Here is an 18,331-nt window from a genome sequence, read left to right on the forward strand (position 1 = left end):
ACTCGATGGCGAGAGGTCAGAGGACGTTGATGAGCTCTGTTATTTTTTAGTTTACGTGAAACGTGTGGCATGGCGGCATGAGTATGAATGTGAATTTTTTAGTCAAATGTACGTAGCAAATGTTTTATCCCTTTCAATCAACGTGATCCTTCAGTATAAAACACTTTAGAGGTAAGTTGACATTTTTGCGCAAATGAAAAAAGACTATTTCCTAAATATTTATATTCCTAACCGCCTAGATAAATTTATAAACTAATCTTAAATTCTTCCACACTTCCATATTACTTTCTTGCCGGTCCCATTCAGTCCCATTGAAACGACTGAAACGAGCTATTAAATCATATTATTGGAATTATTTATTAGAAATGATTGCTTCCTCCAATTAAAAAATACATAATTATTATATTATTTCCAGTGATCTTTGCTAATTTGAAAAATGGAGGAAGACGAAGAGTCGACTAGCAGCGTGACCAAGTCGCTGACTGCCGACGAAGAAGCGATTCTCGGCAAGCAGGACAGCCGCCTCGTGTCCGCATTCCAGGCCTTGAAACTGGAGAAAGACGCCAAGAAAAACTGGGACTTATTTTACAAGCGCAACGAAACTCGTTTTTTCAAGGACCGACACTGGACCACGCGCGAGTTCGAAGCGTTGGTTGCTGGCAGTGAGGAGAAGGTCCTGTTTGAAGTTGGTTGCGGCGTGGGCAACTTTTTCTTCCCTTTGCTGGAGGAGAGCAAGAAGCTCTTTGTCTATGCCTGCGATTTTTCTGACCGAGCCATCGAGTTTGTTAAAAATGACTCGAGATTCGACTCAAGCAAAATTATTGCTTTTCGGGTAAAATAGTTAACTCAAGGCCTATACTTGCAATTAATTATATCCTTATTTTATTCAGGCAGACATTACAACTGACGATTTGTCCATAAATGTTCCAGAAGGGTCGGTGGACATAGTGACCCTCATATTTGTTCTGTCGGCCATTCACCCAGAGAAGTTTGTTCAGTCTGTTAAAAACATTCATAAGGTTTTGAAACCTGGTGGTTTGGTGCTGTTCCGAGACTACGGTCTACACGATATGGCTCAGCTGAGATTCAAACCAGGCCATAAAATTGCTGACAATTTCTACATGCGACAGGATGGAACAAGGTAGGGAAATTATTTGTGATGGGAACTTTTGGTCATAAAAATTTTCTACTTTAGGAGTTACTACTTTACCACCGACGAAATTGAGCACATGTTTTCCAAGGCTGGTTTTGACAAGAAGTCTCTGAGCTATGTCCACCGCAGGACGGTTAATAAAAAAGAACAAATCGATGTGCCTAGGATCTTTGTTCAAGCAGAATTTGTTAAAAATCTGACTAACAAAGCATTGTGCGTTTGAATTTGGGACGCAATGAAGGTAATTCTTTATGAATTTTATTTTATGATATGTCCAAGCATTCTGATGATTTCATAGTTCAATTGAATTACTATGATGAAATTGATAGCATTTGTCTTTCGCTCCTATCTGACTTGCAATTGGAGTTGTTATAAATATTAACTGAAGATCACTTTGACTTTTATGTAACACCAAAATTGCTATTTTTTTGCAGATATATTGCGACATGGATAATTCAAATTAGGATGGTGATGTGGCATAATGAACAGGTAATTTTTAGCATTGGCTATTTAAAATCAATGATAAATTTATATCTCAATGATGATTTCATAGTTCAGTTGAAATACTGTGATGAAACTAAGCATTTTGTCTTTCGCTCCTATCTGATGCAATGTTTTTTTTTATCATTACCCTTGACTGGAACGACGTTAATATAATTACGTTGTTACTTTTGCAGATGTCGGCAGCATCCTTATTATTATTGAAGTGATTAAGGCAAATGAGCAAAAGGTTCTGTCAAGTGCGCCATACGGGTTTCAGGTAATCAATTAATCTTATTGTAATAATCAATTTTTCAGTATGATGATTTCATAGTTCAGTTGACAAACTATGATGAAACTAATAGCAATTTGTCTTTCGCTCCTATCTGATGGATAATTTTCTGTCATTATTCCATAATTTTTTAGCCGAATCTAATTTATCCCACATCCATAGATATCTCGCAACTTGGAGGATATAATTGACAAAGATGTGCATAGAGGAACCATATAGAATCTTTCAGAGGGAAACCGCTCTTGAGAGGTTTGTTTTTGTTTATTCTTTAAATAATGAACTGCAATTTCAATTGATAATTGGTGATTGAGAAACAAAAATGTCTTCTCATGCTAATTTTTAAATTTATATTACAGATTTGCAGAGCCGGCTTGGTTTTTTTTATTGAAAGGAAAACCAATGTTTCGAGGTTTGCAGTAAATCCTACGGCCTTACTCTACATAACAGAAATGTAAAGACCTTTACTGTCTGTGCATAATGCAGGTAATTTTCTCATATATTGTATCAAAATGAAATATTCTTATAATGATGACAAACTATAATTGTATTTGATTCTCTGTGATTGATAACAAATAGTCAACACTTCTGAATTTTTCATGATTTTGATGAAAAAAAAAAAAAAATCAGTTCCATTGTTTATTAATGATTTATGTTAATAGATTTGCCTGACAAATTTCTGCTTATATAAAAGAAGATGGGTCAGATTCGTGGAACATTCCTTGGGTGTTCATTTTCTACGTCTACACTACACTGCAGGTATTTTCCATTATTTTGTCTTATTAAAATAATCTTCATAGTGATGATCAACTATTTGTGTTTGATAATTAGTGATTTATAATACACAGTCAACAATACTGAATTGTAATCAGATTATGTAAAGACAAGAACTAAATTTTTGTGCATACTAATGCAGAATGTTAACAGATTTCTCGAGTACTCAATTTCTGCCTTACAAGGAGGATGTTCGTATTATGCAGGTATTACGATAGCTACAATTGGTTAAATAATTCAATATCTTTTATGATGAAGAAATATTTCAATTGATAATCTATAATTGAAATCTTAAACACACACCTTCACTTATTTCTGAAATCCTTATAATTGTAGTTCATAAATCAAATATTTTTCATCATTTTTGGTAAATCATGTATTTTACATTTTAGACTTCTTCGGATGAAACATTGTTGGTTGTGCGATCAGATGCTATTATTGATGAGAAATGAACAAAGGGAATTTATTGCTGTCTTAATTTAATTTCAAATGATGCATTAGAAAAATGAAACGCATGGTAATTTTTTATAAATGAAAATATTAGTAAAAACCATTGAAACTGGGAATATTACTATAAATATTTTTCCAATTTAATTATCTTTTTGATGTCGTACTTTATAAAATAGTTGACAAATAAAATATTTTGGATTGTATTTTTTGGCTCTTTTCTTTTCTTAAAACTTGAATCACTGTCAATGTACTCAATTTTAGAAGTTTTCAAATAATTTGAGATTAAAAAGATTTGTGGTAGTTTTAAAAGGAACTCAGATGAGCCTAATAGAATTGTGATGTATGTATGGTGGGCGTTCGCCAGTGTAGAAGCGGCGCCTAACACAAAGCGTCAGAGAGCGGATGCTACATTTGAATAGCTTGCGACGACATTCATATATTAGAATCAAACACTTTCTTTGAGCTGATAAATCCAGCGCCTTGCTACCATCCGCTGCTTCCTTATTATCTGCCGGAATGAAACGTACTCTATTTGCAAAGAACATGTTCGTATCAGAGTCGGCAATTCCTCTCCAATTTGGGCGTCTTGCTTGCTTTCGTGACAATCGAGCCGAGACAAAAGCGATTCTCTCCGCATGTGACGTCCTTTCTCTCGCAAATAGATTTGAAGAGAAAACGCCTGGTGGTAGTCTAGGTATGCAACCTGCTTGTCAGCCGTGACGCGCGGCTGGCATAACCAACTTCCGACACAGCCAATCAAACTACGATTCCGCTCCGATTTCAGTTCCCAGAAGTGTGTATTCTATTTGCCTCAACGCCGCTTAATCAACGGGCATTATTTGATTGGTGCAGCGACATTCAATCTACAAAAAATACCAAAATCGATTATATAGTTTTATATGGAGTTAGTGTGTTTTGATTGCCAAAAGTGTTTTCTGTCTAATTCAACAATAAGGCTGATCCCATATTCCTAAGCTCACTTAAATTATCATCTAAAATCTAAATCAAAACAAATTTACTTTCAAAATTTTTAATCTTTAGGTATGCGGATCATAGATATAAATTATTATACTGAGACAGGACATAACAGAGATTAATTTTAATTTTTGGACAATTGATTTGAGTGGATTAAAAATTTGAAATATTTATAAATTTTACATGCAAATGCAACTAAAGACTGCAATTTATATTGCATTAAAAAAAACTCATCTATTTATTATCTATCTATTTATTTTTCAAATAAGAAAATTGTAAATAATTTATTTTCTAAAACACCAAAAGCCTTGCGGAAAATGATTTATAAAAGAGAAAAAATTCGCTTCTTTAAAAGTTCTGAGATAGAGCCTGCCATAAAAATGACTTTGGCGCAGGTTTAGGTTTGATGGTGTCTTTGGGAGTTAGCACTGGTGCCGCCCTGACGTGCGAACGCGAGAAGGGCAAAGTGCCAGTGCGCTTTGTCAGCAGGGGCGCGCGTATCATTACGCGACCATAATGGCAGCCGCTTGTCATTTTAACGCATTCACGAGGCGTCTGCGGGGGCAGCTGCCGTAATATTATGGCGGCAGGCAATATAAATTTAAACACATTTACCTCGGTGTTGTTGAGCATACATTATCCCATTCGCATTATTGTAATAACACCTTCCAATATTGGCGCGTAATGGAATTTCCTGTGCGCGCTGTGTTGTCACACGCGCGACTCGCTTCCGTCCCTTTACTTTTTTTGCTGTTTTTTCTTTATTATTTTCCCCTTTCTCTCACGTCAGCGATACTCGCGTCAAGTTCTTCAATTTCCTATTTCGCGCCAAACTTGTTCTTTTCGGGGCCAAAAGAATACTCTGCCGGCTGATCGAGCCGATCAAAACTTCACGGTGCGGATCGAGCAAGCGGAATATTGACAACTTTTCAGCCACCAGAATAAATAATGGCGAGATGAGAAAACTTTTCCTCAGCTGAAACCTATTTTCCTTTTTTTTATGCCAAGCAAGCAACAGTCAAGTTTTGCACCATAGCAAGAAGAATATACTGGAAAAAATAAAAGAAAAAATGAGGTTTTTCTCATGGTTCCATTTTATTTTATTTTTATAAGAGACAAAATTAACTAGTAATTAAGACTGAATATTTTTTTGATTCCTTTCTTTCGTCTTTTTTCTTTTTCATGAACAATAATTTTATTGTAAGTTGATAATGTTTTTGGAAGTGATCAAAGCTTTGAGGCTGCCAATATAATATAATCCTGCGTGTAAACTACTAAAGTTTCATTCCACCCTAACCAAATTGATAACTTTGCTTTAAAAAACTCAAATACCAACATTCTGTGTGGGGAAACTTGAGAACTAAAAGCATCTGCTGCGGCGCAGGCCGAGGCTAGTATTATTAACTATTTTACGAGCAGCTCTTTGAGGGCAACTTGGTCGCCAAAGAGATATGGCAAGTGACCGGCCGCAGTTTTAGCCCCCTTCTTGAAACCCAAAAAGCTGACAAGTTGCAAAGCCGAAACGAAAATACACGGTCGGCCTTTTCATCAAATTAGGAGTTTTCTTGCGGTCCAAAAAGGAGTACTCGGCTCGAGGAGACGGCTGAGATTGTGGAATGTGACGAAAGTTTTCCACTACTTATGACGATTGATTCGCAGCAACACGTGCGCCACATAGTATGTAATATAAGGGGTGCTCCACATCTGTGGCACATCCCATTGATCCAATCTATACTGTAGTGTTCTAGGAGTAATAGAAAACATTGATCTCACCCACATTCAGCCCACATCAATTCGAAAAATATAGGTTTGAATAATGTTTAAAGATAAACATTTATGTCACAGAATTGAAACAGACTAATAAAATTAAAATTTTATTTTATAAACTATAATTTCCATATTGAAGTTCATTCCCTATTCATTCTCAGACAAATTGATAGAAAATTAGTTTTTAAATATAGTGGTAAATTTTTTGTTCTAATTTTAAATCGTCGTTTAGAGTAACTGACAAGAAATTACATTTTCCCCTTTTCTTCGGCTTTAAAAATTCGTACGCAATATATTGACGATGTGGAAAATTAGATTATTAAAATTACAAATTGAAATTATAAAATTGCCACATTTAGACTCGTTTTATCATATTAATATGAACAATCGCGAGTGCAAACCATGAAAAAGTTAAAACGTAAGAGAGAAATTGCTATTGCACTTATCGCTGGAATTGTCATTCAAATTACCAGCACAAAATTGCTGTATATTTGACGAGAGAGTTCGCCAATGGAGGGGGTGGAGTGCGGCGTTGGGCGCAGCAATCTCGTCAGGAAGTGGACTTTAGTAGTCGCCCTTGCGAGGTATAAATTAGTTATATTGCAGCAGGCGCGAGCAGAGGAGCTGGGTGCCGAGAGATAAGATAGAGCGGCTTCCCATTCATTAATATATTACGTTCACGCACGTCTCTCGCTCTTTCTCTCTCTCCTGGGTGTTCACAGCGGGCGGTACAACTTTTAGTTTCGCAAGTGGCAACAGCTTCTGTTTATATTCGCACCCAGCGCGCCCCGCACATAATTCAAATCGCAAAGTTTTAATCGCGTCGCATCTCCGCGTGCAATGTTAATCGCGGTAGGATTTCCCTCCCGCTCTCACCGCTATTGGAAAGTCATTTGTGCTCTGCTGGGTTCGTTTGAGAGGTGTGAAAATAATGAGCCTGGTTGAGTACGAGAGGGCGCGGCCCAGAGAGAAACTAAGTTTTCGCAAACTCAAACAATGGCAAATCCCCGTTTCTAATTCCGAGTGTCGCGCGTGGCGCGAGTTCGACCTTAAGTAAAAGATCTTGTCTCGCCAGATAAGCAGCTCAAGTGTCAATGTAGCGAGTCTTTTCTTCCCGGCGAAGAGGAAAGTTTCAGCCCCACTCGCAAGATTTATGTGCGCGAGCGCCAGATAATAACTAACTTGTCTTATCTGTCCAGCCGGCTCGATCCCCTGCCTTCTCCAGTGGCTTTAATTAATTAGCACCATTTTTGCAGCCAGCAAAACTTTGCTTTTGAAGATCTTTGCTTGCTTGTGAACTAAAGTAATTAATAAGTTTATTTCATGTTCAAATTATTTCAGAGTCGCTATACTTCTTCACTTCATACTCTAGTATTAAAAAGGTCGTCACACCATAAAAATAAATTTGCCACCATCATTTGATTTTATGATTGCAAATATTTGAATCAATTTCCATGGTTTCATCCTTTGTAATTTATGTTATTACTTAGATTTTATATTTAAAATATTATATTTCCACAGTTTTGTGTTAGCAATTTAACTAACTAGGAATTTACCAGTTATAATTTTCCTGCGAAATTTAGTTGCAAATATTATTTAATTTCATTAAATAAATAATTTATTATTTAATTCAATTTTTATCAGAAAATGTATGTGTTCAGTCTTGATTGGGTCATATCAGTGTCGTGCACCAAAGTGGCTCTTAGAGTGTTCTAGTTCGCTTGCTTGTGTGTTCAGATTACGTTTATTTCGTGCCATCCGCGCAATTTATGCTGCAGATGCAAATCCGCCGAGATTCGCATTTTAATTCTGCCGGTCGGATCAGCTAGGAGGAGATTTTCCACTCGGCGTGCCGCTCATCGGCCTTTCCAGTCACGCGGCGTGGCTTTTATTAAAAGTACACGCGGATGATCCCGGCGCTCGATCGCACACACGTCTCAATAGCCCTATCGTATAGCTACTGCATTATTACCTCCTCGCTTTGTGCTACAACAAGGCCCTACCGATATCTCCGACTTTGCACAGTGAAAGGCTGGCCCTAAATTGTCCCTGCGAACGAACAATGAAATGACCAGGCCAGCAAAAGTAAGCGCTGGTCGATTTTCATTTCGAGCGTCCGTGCTCCGCATCAGAGCGTCGTTTGCTGTTTTTATGCGCGAGCACTCCAGCTTGCTAGTTTCTATCTTGTGTGCTTGCGGCACCATTGATAAAGACCAATGAACACAAAAGTATGCAAAAACCCATTTATAAGGCTAAAAAATGTTGGAAAATTTATTTTGTAATTTGAATTTTTTTTAATTTTTATGCATTGATGGGCCCTGAAATGCATTATATTATCCATATTTTATTTTATCGTGATGCAAAAAGTTTGCAACGCGTTAAATTTCCTTTAACCAAATATTGAAATTTTTTAAGATTTCAATCGTTGTTATTAATTTAAAATTTAACATTCAACCATATACAGTACAATACCCTTACTGAAACATGGAAACTACACTGTACTATAGAGTACACAAAACACTTGGTTCTTCTATTCTAATAAAAAAATTTGATTTTAGCGGATTTTGGAATGAAATTTTTTCCAATTAATGTTAATTTATTAAATTAATTAATTTAGCAACATCTAAGTACATATCAGTGTATTATTGAGTCATCGTCATGAAAAAGAGTTGTTTGAATTTAATTTAAAGAAAAATTAAATTAAGTTTTATACATTATATCATCTAACATTTACATGTATATCGATTTTAATTTTTTACTTCAAAGACTAACCGAGACTACCAAACTTCATTTTATATTTTTCTTCCTTGGAGTAGTGTCAATCACAAATTTCTCTGTAGTTTGGTGTCCAAGCAATTTTCCCACCTGATGTCGTGAATACCCTTTTCATTGTGACTACCCTTCGAATTCGCAGCGCGTGAAAATTGCTCCCATGAATTGGACATGTACTCGAAACGAAATAAAGTGTCAGCCAACGAACCAGGCAAAGGCACGCGATCAATGTGAGCAAATAGGAGGCCCAGCCATGCGCCCAACACTGCACAGCGAAAGAAATCTTTTTGCACATCATTCACGTTTCTCTGGTGAATTGGAACTTTTTGCGTCTGTCCACCTTTGGGGAATTTTTTCCCTCCATTCCTCCGTCCGCGAATTTACAATATTTCTGTCCGTAATACAAAAGTTTGCTCGCCGTTATTTGACAGTGCGTCTGTCTTTCTCAACGGCATTCTTATTGTAGTGTTTGTTGTTTGTTTGTTTGTTTGTCTCGTTGGTGCATGCGTTTCTCTTTCCATATTTACAGAGGGCTCGCACAATTTCTCCCTTTTTTCCGCTGCCCACCAGCACCACGAAAGGTGCAATTGATTCTCTTTTCTGCGATGCCGGAAAGAAAACGGGTGGTGGTGCCTTCAAGTTTATTTCTCATTATTTTGCCGGGAAATCGTCGACGACCAACGAATCCACAAGTTAACCGCAAAATAAACTTGCAAATGCAATTACAACTCAAGCCAATGTAGGTCGCAATTCTCAACTTTCTTCCCCTGTTGGCAACCGTTCTTCTCTTGCTGGACTCGTTGTTCAAACAATAATTACTCAGCCTCTCTTGTGTGCTAGTTAAATATTGAACTATCTTTGCAGAAAACGCGAATAATTTGTTCCAATAAACAGAGATTGAAACAGCCATGGAAAATTTTAGATTTTAATGAGGCATCAACCATATCATCCTCTTTTCGTAAACGCTTGGTATCTGAAATTAAGTAATGACTGCCGTTTCCTAATTTTGATAAAAACCTTCATTTTTCATGCTTCATACACTCAGACTTATATTGTTAGTTCCTAGATTTTTTTTTTTAATTATTTTCATAGCCACCAAATTTTTAAAATTTAATTTTGAATGAACCTCAATTTAAAATTTAACATGAATGTAAATTTGGCGTTCTTATAAATTTTTTTTAATCTCCTCCAAGGTTGTGACACAAGACGTACTCGAGAAGTGCGATAAAATCAGGCCGTGAAAAAGAATTATGATATAAAGCCGAAAAGTGACTGCTTTTGCCAAACCGAAAGCCGCTTTGCACGAATAAATCCAATCTGCGCGCATATTGAAAAACATCCATCTCTCCCTGCCGAAAAATTGCCGCTGATATTTTGGGCTTGTCGCTTCGATGTAAACAGCGAATACGCGCATAAAAACAATAAAAAATCATGCCAGCTCGAGAGGGAAAAAGAACAGCTGCATTTTGGCGTTTTTACACAACGCGATTTGGGATTTAGCCAACAGGTAAATAAGCAGCCAGAAAACTCTCGCGCCCTGAATTAATGCGGCCGCGCTTTATCTTCCGCATGCCGCAAAGGTTGAAAGTTGAGCCAAAGTGCTCCAAAGCACTGCAGCCGTGCAATAAATTATGAGCGACCGTTAAGAATCACATTGCAAATGTGTGTGGTTTCCGAAAACAGAGTTTATGAACCTCTTTCATGGAAGAGTAATAATATTAATATAAATATTATTAAAAAAAAAGAATATTTTGATTATGTCTTTCAATAAAAAAAATTATGCGTTTAAAACTTATCAATCTTCAAACTTCTGATTTAAAATTAATTAACATTTATTTCCTATAGTTGCATTTTTAATTTAATGAAAATTTAATTTTACAACAATACGAGATGTTAAAAACTTTAGAAATATGTTTAGATACAATAGATATTTTACTTCTTCAAAAATTAATCGATTTTAATTTTAACCTTTGTGTAATTTTCTGTGAAAATTTTTGCAGAGAGCTCCTCATTATAGATGATTCGCTGCCCTAAATTTCATATTACATCAACGTGACGACGTACCGCGGCACCAAAATCAGAAATCCAAGGGAGAAAAACTTTGTCTGTGCCATGTGGGCGCTCATCAAGGGGTGGCAACAGCTTAATTTCACACCCAAGCATCTCTGAAACAGTTAGTTGCTAAAGTTATGCGGTTGAGACGTCGCTTTTTATTCCACGAGTGCTAATTATATAAGGGGTGGATCGAGCCAGCGGGACCTGCCGTGCACCCAGCCACCTACCCATCCCTAGCTGCGCTTTGGCGCCGGGCGTCAGCAGGTGACGCCGCCACCGCCGCGAATTTGCTCTCTGCCGCCGCTGGCTGCGAGCTCAAATCCAGCCCGAGCAGCGAGAGCAACATTTGGGATTAACGATAATGCTGGCAAAACAAACACACCCCCAAATAAACCGAACACGCTTGCTTGCTCGCTCCCGATTTATGCACAAAGCTTCTATTTATGCACGTGCGCCTTCTTCCTGTGCTTCTTAACTCAGGGCTGGGTTGTTTTCGCTCATGGTAGATTATTTGCTCCTTTACTCCGCATAATTTTCTCTGCTATGGTACATCTGAGGGTTGTTTAATATTAAATATATTAAGTAATAAGAATTATTGTATGAGATAAAAATTAGAAAATTTTCCATCAGCTCGTCATTTTATAATTTAAAACTTTTATGTTAAGGTCTGTTGGTAAAAGTATGGAGTTAAATTTGTTACTTAAATAATCTGGAATAAAATTTTGTAAAGTAGATAACCACTTAATGGCCTCTAATGCAATGTGGGTTAACTCTGTTCTCGTATTTGAATTCAAACATGTATGTTCACAGCAAGAGGCAATAATTGGAGCATGAAGAGAGCAGTGAAAAATAACGCAGTTCACTCTCTGCCTAACTAAAACGGACTTTTGACAAGTGCTTCGTATCTCAGTATGTGTGTATTATGTGAGTGCAGATTCTCGGGAAAAGCAGCTCGGCGCATAAAGCGGCGGGTTAATTGAAATCTGCAGCTCCATTATGCGATGTCTTGCGCTGGTTTTATCGCCGTTGGTACTCTTGCTGCTTCGCTGGCGCACTTTTAGCAGCAAGAGCAATCATGAAACTAAATTACTACATGTACATTCTCATGCAAGCTCAAATGCGAGCGTCTGTCATGAACAGGGAAATTTAATTGCCTTCTATCCATTTCTGATGTTGCCAAGTGTGCCATGAAAAATTCGGCTTTGCAAACTTGCAAGGTATGCCTCAGAAGTGTGGTTATGATGAGTTCTAAATAGTAGTTTGATCCTGATAATACCACATGTCTTTTGTTAAGATTATGGGAAAAGAAATACATAATATTTGTCCCTGAAAGCTCTACTGCGTAAAGAAAAATGGAATTTAGGCCGTCTCATTTAAAAAAATCTCTTTTAGCAAGCTTATGTAGATCAAAAGATAATGCTGGGTTGGGAAAGGAAAATTCTGCGGAGAATTAATGCAAATCCAGAGGCCAGAACAAAGATTTCTTTTTTTCAGCCCACTATATCTGCTTTTTATTGAATGTTTTGATTCCTCTCTGGAAAGGTTCTGGACCGTTGAACTTTTTCCGTTGTGTGCGGAAGAATAATATGAAAATGCATACATACATTCAACATTTCTCTCGCACATTTCCCTTCAGCAGAAACGCTTGCTCTAAAAGCGCGGCCTCTAATGAAAACACAATTCCGGCGTGGCTCAGCAATTTATTTCTACTCATCGAACAGAAAAGACCCAAAAGCTGCGACAAAAATCGATGATAATCCATCATATTTCAGCAAGTATGCGCCTTCATTTTAAGTCACCGACCGCACTAATGGCCCTGCGGTTCGAAAGCACTCTCTGTGCACATATTCTACTGCTTTATATGTATTTGCATGTGCTCGAGCTCGCTGCTATCCAGTTTCGCAAATTGATCTGTGCAAGACTGCTGGGCGAAAAATTTACATTCTGCAACCGAAAAACCCTCTTGATCAGACGTAAGATGAAAAGAAGTTTTCTGCCTTTCATCTTTCTCAAAATTAATTATCGTGGAGAAAATCTCAAAACTTGACCCTTTGTTTTAATTCCGAGAAAGGTTGCGATTTCCTCCTGCACCGAACAAAACGTACAATTAAAAAAGTTGGCCAAGTCGGATTTATTCACCTGGCGAGGACGGAATTAAATTACTAGAGCGTTAAGTGCAATAAATTTTTCCCTTGGCTCAATAAAAGAAAGTTTTTCACTCTTTCTTTCTTTCTCCGTCTCGTTCTTCCGCCTCCTTCTTCCGGCCTGCTCCTTTTTTTAAAGTTGCTGCCGCCTCTCTGAGCGAGTCAATATCTCTGAAAAGCCGCCCATCTCGCTCTCTTCTCGTGTGCCATCATTCATTCTGCCGGGCGTCATAGCGGCCTTTAAAAGCACATTTACACCCTTGTCTTAGTGAATAAGGGTGAAACTTGCGCCTCCGCTAGCTGCGCTCCCTCCTATTTTGGGCAAAATCGTCAGCTCGCCAAACACTTTTGAATTAACTGGCGGAAACTCCAACTGCGAGAGCGAAAGAGAGAGTGGCATGGGTAAGAAATTATGCGTCAAGAAAAACTCATTAACGAGACCATGGCAAAATTTAAAGACGCCAGTATTTCAAACTTTCCTTTTTATTTTAATTCCAACGCTCTTAATATAATATATAATTTGATAGAATTATTAAAAAAGAAAGAAAGACCCACATAAATATGTGTATTAAAATTTAATTTTACTTAAAATTCATGTCACAAGTCTCACGATCGTGTAACACACAAATTTAATCTTGAAATAGCGGGTTATAAATTTGTCAAAATACTTGAAATAAAATTCCACCACAGGAATTGAATTCGTTAAGTTTCTCTTCTACTTGCTTATAAATAAGAAATATGTCACTGCTATTTCAGTGCACTGTGATGGGAATCATTAGGAATGCTCGTATTCATTTTTCACTTTGCCGGTGTGTCCATGTGTTGCAGATGTGGACTTACTGGAAGTCCGCTCATATCTCAAGAAAAGCAGACGTTGGCCAGAGAAAAATCCTAATGGGCTCATCTTCCGTGACGCAGGCAGCTTAGAAAAAGCTCTTAACACCCATACCATAGCAGCGTGCGAGAAAAGACAAGAACAAAGTACTCCAGCCGTTAGTATATTGCTTTCAAGGCGCAAATCGGCCACTGTCCGCCGCATCCTTTCTGTCGCAGCCCATTTGAAACTGGATTCTGAAGGGTGTGCATCCCTGTCCTCGTTGGCCGTAAAGAGGGAAAAATACTAGAGTAGCTTGCGTGCAGAGGATATACGACACAAACAGCCCTGTAAGACCTTTGGCATGGTCACTCGAGGGGTAAATATTTTGAAATTTCATAAGGAAATGGATTCATAAATTAAAGTATTTTAATTGTGATAAAACAAAAGATTTGATAAACATGATCTATTATTATATACTGTTGAAATTTAGTCCAGCTAGTTATTATTTTCTTCTTCTTTTTACAAAGTTAGTACATAATTATGCATGACGATTTCATTACATGAATCATTTACCCGGGTGAAAAAAATACACTTTCTCTTAAACTTTTCATCTGTTGAACATTCACAATTAAACGGTTTGTTTTCTGAGATAAAAATTTTAGCAAGAAACTTGAGGCGGATACAAATTTAAAGTTTGATTTTTAGAAAATGTTTACAAATATTTAATTAAACCTCTCAGATCTTGCTTGTTATATTATGTAAACCAGAAACATCTTTCGTTTCAGCTTATATATAAGGTTAATTTTAAAGTGCAGAAAAATATTAATTTATTGTTCTTTACAGGTCGAAACCGGAACCAGCAGATGATACCATCTGGAGGCAAGAATCCCAAGAATATATTTCATGCTTGTGACAGCTCTGTGAAATGGTTTCGGTTGCAGATTTATGAGGGCCGACAAGCGGAGGAGCAGCTGATTTTGAGAAAGGGCACATCACCCGCGTCATTGGACGATAAAAATTACTCGAGCCGTCATTAGAACGTCGGCGAGGCGAATCCATCTGTTACCCGTATACGTACAGGGCACGTCGGCCTGGGAAAAGAAGCAGCCTCGTCGGGCGGCGGCGGCGGCGGTCACTCTCGATCCGCAGGCAGTGAAATCCAATTCAGCACAATGCACCGCCCCCTGTAAAGTATACAGCCCGCAGAGCGATTGTTATTTTTTCGAGCGAGCAAAGGCTGCCGGCGAAATATTGCCGGATTGAAAGGAGTCGCTCGGCCGGAAACTTGACAAGAGCTACTCTCGATCCCTCTTTGGCAAATGGGTGCCGAATGCACGACGCTGCTCTGTAATTAAATTTTGAACCTCGACTTTCGCCAAAGTTGATTTTGTACTTTATACCAGAGAAAGGCTTATGTTCAATGTTTGCTTTTGTATGTGATCCAAATTTCCCCACTCAACCAAAAGTAAAGTTATGGGAATAGTTCAAATTTATTCCTGGAATTACTACATTAAATCAAAACTAATTTTTTTGTATGTTCTCAAGAAACAAAAAAATCTTATATCAATTTTTATACCCCCCTGCTGCACCTAGGAACTTCAACTTTGGCTGAAATTATAAACAATGAAGTGCACAAGCCTAAAAGTTCAGAGTATATAAGTTTTTTTTAATGCAATTAAAGTGTTTTTGTCTTAAAAGGTGTAAAAGGCTGCGCCCATTTCCTGCACTTGTTTGATTTATTTTTATAATATTTTATATTTTAAATTTAATCCATTATGAATTTTTTGTAAATTATTTTCGGATATTATAAATATGCAAAATAAATATTCGTCAAAAGAGTAGAAAATGTAGCGAGATGTAAACAAAAAGTTTAACAAATATGTAACTTTAACATTGTTGTCGAGGCTTGATATGATTGAGAGCTGTGTAGTCGCTCGTCGTCATTCGCCGCGCACGCATTGTTGTAAAAGCGCATGAGAGCGTAAGAGTTGTTGATATTTACGGCACAATGCTGCTTGACAAGAGGCAAAATCCGCGAGACGGACAACACAAAAGGCCTGCGTGCACTTCCATAAGTCGACGCAAAAACTCTGAAGGGCCGCGGAAGCCGCTTTTTTCGCTCCTAGTGCTCACCGCCTGCTCGCCGACTTCAGTAAAAATAACTGGAAACATCCAGTCGGAGAGCGAGCACGCGTCTACCAAAGGATTGAGAAAAGATCTTTCACGAGACCCGCACGTGAACTTTTCGTGACAGCGGCTTTTTCATTCAAGCTGTATTTTGTTCTTCCTATTATTCGTAATAAAATAGGGATTTGTGGAGGGGGAAAATAGGAACATTGTTTATCAATTGGGAATGTTAATCGATCATATTTATATGGTCATATAGTTTCGTGTGGAACAATCTGTAAATAGGCAAAATCAGGCAAAATAATATTGTAATTTTTAAAATTTTATTCGACAAATATTAGCTTAATATAATGGTGGAATTTGCATTAAAAAAACTGTTTTGCATATTTTAATGTTTGAAATTAAAATATTTTTTAAACTATAGATTGCACAAGCCTAAAATAATAATTTACAAAGAAAAACGTGTTTTTAACAATTTCACACACTACAGGCAGAGTTCTAACGGAGCTGGAACGTTGTGGATAATTTTCGCGCTTGTGAGAGAGCAAATAAAATTTACACAGTGCATTCGTACTGCCAACGTTCCGTTCCAACTAATTGCGGCCCCATTCAAATGCGATGTGTGTGTACCTTTGGAGTCGAGATAATTAAAGTGTCACTCTGAACACGGCCGGCCCGCTTTCGCTCGGCAGTTAGATTAATGAACGAGTCGGCCATTAAGACAACCGAAAGTTGAGATGATGCTCGCCAATTTACTGCCCTGCCACTCTCTCCTCCGCCTTTAATAGTTCTTGCTCCACTTCGCACCCTTTCCAGCAAATCTCCAACGCAAACTTGGCAGAGAAACATATTTCCATACCATATTTGCAAAAGTGGCAATAAATGCCGGTCGAAAGGAATTTCCTTAATTATACTAATGAATAGAGAAAAATCCACAAACCATTTTCGCCTAGTCGTAATCAGCCAACAAAACGACCGCAGCCGAGTTCAAAAGGCCCTTCGCAATTTTCTTTTGGCACGAGGCAAAGGGGCAATTAAAGAGATAATTGCCGTCGACTCCAGACTCTGCGGGTGCCGAAACAATTTCAGGTGCCGCAATTTGCGCATATACATTCAAGAAGTGCTAATTGCGTCATTTACGAATGGGGAGGAGACATTATTACTTTCTCAGGCGGCTTCTTGATTAGCAATCAAAAGCGCTGCCGGGGATTAGCATATTCCATTAGCCGCCTCCTTCGAGCAGGTGAGAGAGAGAAAACGTGTACATACATTTAAATTTATATGCTGTGTGGCGGGGCGCAGCGCAGCATGATTATTTCATGCATACAAATGGCGCATTATCGGCAGCGAAAACAGCAAATCGCCTGATTTGCATTTAGCTGCCTGCATCTTGCTGATAAAGTCAATCAAACTCGAGCCGTCTAGTTTTACACTGCATAGTGATTTTGCTGCCGCAGAAAAAAGATGCAACTGAATTCTCATTTAAAGCGAAAAATAACTTCATGAGTGTTAGAAAATAATCGCAAAAAAATGAAAACCATGCTTGTTTTTAGTTAATTTTAGAAATTTTTTACCCTGTAGAATAAAACGAAAATGTGTAATTTATATGATTGTGTAATTTGATGACGCAAGGCTACACAAAAACTTAATGGAAAATAAGCGTTTTAAACAAATTAACTTTTTACTTTGCTCTAGGCGTCCTTGCGTGACAGAACATAATTTTTCACAGCAGAGCATTCGTTTGAAGTTTCATTCTCAAAAAGATTTTTGATTTAAATAAAAAATATATTCAATTTATTCTACGAAAACCCATAAGCCATTATGATTTTTGTAAAAAGGAAAATTTCGTAGTGATTAAAGACAACCTTATTTGAATTAATTAGGATACTTAAATTCTAATGGATTTTCGGCATGGAAATTCGCCGAGTGCGCATCACACTTGTCATGCAGGTTGCATACCCTCACCAGAGCCTTTTAATTTCATTAGCCTCGTTTTGCGGCTGGGAAGGGAAATAGAATCGCAGGTGGTCCCAATTACACTGGATTGAGGATAAATTTTCTGCGAAATAGTTATCATCCATTTGTTTTATTACTAAGCAGTGGTCTTTTATTTCACGATTAATTTTCTACTCTCTGATTTCAGAGCCGTTCACGCGAACAATTCACAGCGCAAATCCCACACGGCGAATTAATCTGCCCCGGCGCCAAAGCAATATAAAGCCCGAAAAATGAAATAGCACGAAAGTTACTTTGCGCACAGCGGGCGGACAAGCGCGTAAGAAGTGGAAGTAGAAAAAAGACGAATGCACTGCAGATAGATTTAGTTGATTTAGTGCGCGCGGATACGAGCAATTACAACATGTTGGGAGCGGTAATTGCCGCCCGGGCTGGAAGAAAGAAGGACTTGCTTGAAAATGGCGACACACACCCCGGCAATAAATTATATTTATCGTCGTCATCCACACACACAAATACGCGCGCGGAGAATAAAAGAAAAGAAAGAATGAAACTTGGATGGAGCAGCAACT

General features: G+C 37.8%; 1 protein-coding gene and 3 non-coding genes across 4 annotated transcripts; all 4 read left to right on the forward strand.

Annotated features, from left to right (window-relative positions):
• Window positions 1–28: 28 nt before the first annotated feature.
• Window positions 29–3,349, forward strand: LOC132196731 (tRNA N(3)-methylcytidine methyltransferase METTL6). The gene is made up of 11 exons (XM_059619564.1): window positions 29–171; window positions 416–832; window positions 891–1,141; window positions 1,196–1,394; window positions 1,588–1,642; window positions 1,831–1,913; window positions 2,088–2,174; window positions 2,282–2,408; window positions 2,585–2,681; window positions 2,850–2,902; window positions 3,089–3,349. Exons 2-4 carry the CDS (start codon window positions 437–439, stop codon window positions 1,374–1,376), a joined length of 828 nt encoding a protein of 275 aa, XP_059475547.1. The 5' UTR covers window positions 29–171; window positions 416–436; the 3' UTR covers window positions 1,377–1,394; window positions 1,588–1,642; window positions 1,831–1,913; window positions 2,088–2,174; window positions 2,282–2,408; window positions 2,585–2,681; window positions 2,850–2,902; window positions 3,089–3,349.
• LOC132198488 (small nucleolar RNA snR60/Z15/Z230/Z193/J17) lies at window positions 1,429–1,514 on the forward strand. Its single transcript, XR_009441985.1, has one exon. It is a non-coding gene; the product is annotated as a small nucleolar RNA snR60/Z15/Z230/Z193/J17 (small nucleolar RNA).
• LOC132198489 (small nucleolar RNA snR60/Z15/Z230/Z193/J17) lies at window positions 1,684–1,768 on the forward strand. The gene has a single exon (XR_009441986.1). It is a non-coding gene; the product is annotated as a small nucleolar RNA snR60/Z15/Z230/Z193/J17 (small nucleolar RNA).
• On the forward strand, window positions 1,943–2,031 carry LOC132198487 (small nucleolar RNA snR60/Z15/Z230/Z193/J17). Its single transcript, XR_009441984.1, has one exon. It is a non-coding gene; the product is annotated as a small nucleolar RNA snR60/Z15/Z230/Z193/J17 (small nucleolar RNA).
• Window positions 3,350–18,331: the final 14,982 nt, after the last annotated feature.

The sequence above is a fragment of the Neocloeon triangulifer genome, unplaced genomic scaffold (assembly GCF_031216515.1).
Source record: "Neocloeon triangulifer isolate White Clay Creek 2 clone unplaced genomic scaffold, ASM3121651v1 ptg000012l, whole genome shotgun sequence".
NCBI classification, from domain to species: domain Eukaryota; kingdom Metazoa; phylum Arthropoda; class Insecta; order Ephemeroptera; family Baetidae; genus Neocloeon; species Neocloeon triangulifer.